The sequence below is a fragment of the Nicotiana tomentosiformis genome, chromosome 6 (genome assembly GCF_000390325.3).
Source record: "Nicotiana tomentosiformis chromosome 6, ASM39032v3, whole genome shotgun sequence".
NCBI lineage: Eukaryota > Viridiplantae > Streptophyta > Magnoliopsida > Solanales > Solanaceae > Nicotiana > Nicotiana tomentosiformis.
The window spans coordinates 116,139,883-116,142,725 of NC_090817.1; the positions used below are offsets into that span (position 1 = coordinate 116,139,883).

At 41.3% G+C, this 2,843-nt stretch overlaps 1 protein-coding gene across 1 annotated transcript; it reads right to left on the reverse strand.

Moving 5' to 3' along the window:
* Positions 1-751: 751 nt before the first annotated feature.
* On the reverse strand, positions 752-1,924 carry LOC104086247 (uncharacterized). The gene is made up of 2 exons (XM_070179346.1): positions 1,773-1,924; positions 752-1,394 (listed from the first exon to the last, which is right to left on the reverse strand). Exons 1-2 carry the CDS (start codon positions 1,922-1,924, stop codon positions 752-754), a joined length of 795 nt encoding a protein of 264 aa, XP_070035447.1.
* Positions 1,925-2,843: the final 919 nt, after the last annotated feature.

A 2,843-nucleotide genomic window follows, 5' to 3' on the forward strand; every position in this document is an offset into this window, starting at 1 on the left:
GGGAAATCATCTTTGGGACTTGCTCTGTTCAGATCTCGGTAATCGACACATACTCTAACTTTCTCATCTTTCTTCGGAACTGGCACAAAGTTGGCCAACCAAGTCGGATATTGGACCACTCGGATAACCTACGCTTTGATTTGCTTGGCGACCTCTTCTTTTATCTTCAAACTCATATCCGGCTTGAACTTTCTGAGTTTCTGCTTTACCGATGGATACATGGGATTAGTGGGTAGCTTGTAAGCCACTATGGATGTGCTTAAACCGGTCATATCATCGTAGGAGCATGCAAAGATATCTTCATACTTTTTTAGGAATCTGATGTACTATTCCTTCTCTGACGGTGATAGATAAATGCTTATACGTGTTTCCTTGACCGTTTCGGAATCCCCTAAGTTAATGGCCTCAGTTTCCTCCAAATTAGACTTTGATTTATTTTCAAAGTTTTCTACTTCTCTGATAATTTCATCACGTATTATATCATCTTCTAGATCCTCTGAATCAAAGTTCTTATGTTGTGTTGGCTCATTACATTTCACAGTCGTAGGTTCATCGGGATATGTTAATAATGCTGAAAAGAAAAATATAAAAATAATAATAAATACGAAAAGTAGTAATGCATTAATAAAATTTTAAAATCGTCAACAAGTGCAGCTCGATGGCTCGAGCAATTATTTCAAAACAAAATACTGAAAAATATCTCAAATGCTCAAAACTACTTTTTAAAGTAATTCATGCATATTTTGCCAGGCTACCCAGGAACTCGACGGGCCCGGGATGGTGTAGCGGTCCAGTTCTTCAGAACAACTCCTTTCTCCACGGTTTGAATGGTAGGGTCTTTCTCCTCCTCAACTATTACACTGCAGTCCATATCTTGGACTCCTGAAATTTGGGTATAAGGGTGGTCATTGGTTGAGTTTTGGGGATCGGGAGTTGGTTGTGGTGCATTCTGGGGAATGTGATAAGTAGTGGTTTGTGGGTATTGAGTTGTATGATGGTAGTGTTGTTGAGGGGTTGGTACTGGCGGAGGGCTAAGGTTTTGGGGAGGTGCGGGATACTGGTATGGTGTAGGAGGATTTGGTGGTGGGTTTTGATTTTGTGTATTTTGCGGTGGTGTTTGGTTCTGGGTAATCGGGATTTGTTGGTTAATGTCAGGGACATTGAGAGTGAAGGAGAGGTTTTCCAAATTTTGGACCTGCTCAAGCTCGCCTTGTAGTTCCAAGATTTTCTGTTCCAGACGTAAGACTAACTCATTCTGTGCCGGAGTACTTCGGCCATCTAAAGTTTCAATGTTTTCCTCATTGTCTTTCTTGACACCACTCAAATCATCCATTTTCCCTTTCCCTTTGTTTTTTCCTTTAGGATTGCTTGGTGGAGGAGGAGGTGGAGGACCTCTGAATCAAGTTTTATATGCTGACGATGCCAGTATGCATGAACCAACCTTTGGTAATGGGAGAAAAGAAAAGGCAAAAGGTAACCAAGTTAGTAAGGAATATTAAAAGAGTGTTTGCGATATTAAAACATGTTTAAAAAATTCATACAATAATTCGCATCCTAATTTGGGGAACTTATTGTGCCCGAGGTAGGCCTAAGCGACGCGTAGACTTGGAGAAAATTGATGCCAACATTTGTGTCATTTTATTAATGCCAAAAATGAGTCAAACCTTTACTAAATCGACAATAATAAAAATTACTAATGGCATTTAGCCTTATTACAATCGGAATCTAAAGCTAAGCTAGAAAACTGTAAAGAACATCATTTCCTAGTCTACTTGGTCCCTGAAGGACCTTCTCCGTGCTTAGCTCTTTTGACCCTATCAATCAGGTTTCCCAGATCGCGCATATCCAACAGTAAGTAAGCTTTTTCTAGATGCCCTCCTTCACAACCATTCGTGCCATGACAATCTGAGAGTCTCTTTCTCATCTTTCACTCGAGCTCCATCAATCCTTGTTCTAAGTATTCCAATCTTTTTGTTGACTTAGTGGCAATATCCTTCCATTCCTTTATCGCTTCCATGTTCACTTTGTGTTGTTCCAGATGTTTAGCTTCAGACTCGAACACTCTTCTGCGTAGCCTTCTATACTTAACCTGTGCCTCAGCTGCTTCATCTATAATTCTGTCCTTCAGATTGATTCCTGGCTTGATGTCTCCCTCTACGTCATCCTCCAACCATGATAGATAGTAGTACATATGACTGGCGCGATACATGTCTGACTTAATGGTTTCTTTTTCCACAATGACCATTTGGTTCCACATATGTTGTGCCTCGAACTTGAATGGAATGACGTCTCCTTTGAAGTCTGCCATGTACTGGACCATGTTGGAAACCTGAGGTATTACCTGTTTTCTCCCCGCTTTCCACATTACCCTTATGGGAGCATAAGGATAGGTGCCTCGTAACCCGATCAGTACCAGATGATTAGTCCCTCTTGACCTGATGATGAACTCACTGCTAGGAAACAACTCAAACATCCAATGTACCTGTTCGTCCGTGAGATTGCTGAAGAAACGTACCCAACTTACAGCATTTCCAGGTTCTACAAACCTGTCTAGGATAAACGTCATTTTCTTTGGGTGATGGTAAGCTATGTAGTCATTCAACGGCCGTCGCAGAAGCTCTTCACGATACTTTCCTCTCTGAAAGTGTTCCAGTAGCCAGACTTGTAAAAGCAAATTACAACCCTCAAAGTGTCCAAATCCTTGCTTGCACCGATCTAGAGTGCGGTACATCTCATCTAAGATCATAGGGATGATAGTATAGGTTTATCCCTCGATGCCTTCCATCAAGGTCCTGGTGACCATGGCTAAGCGAGTATGAATCCTTCCCACTTTCATTGGAAAT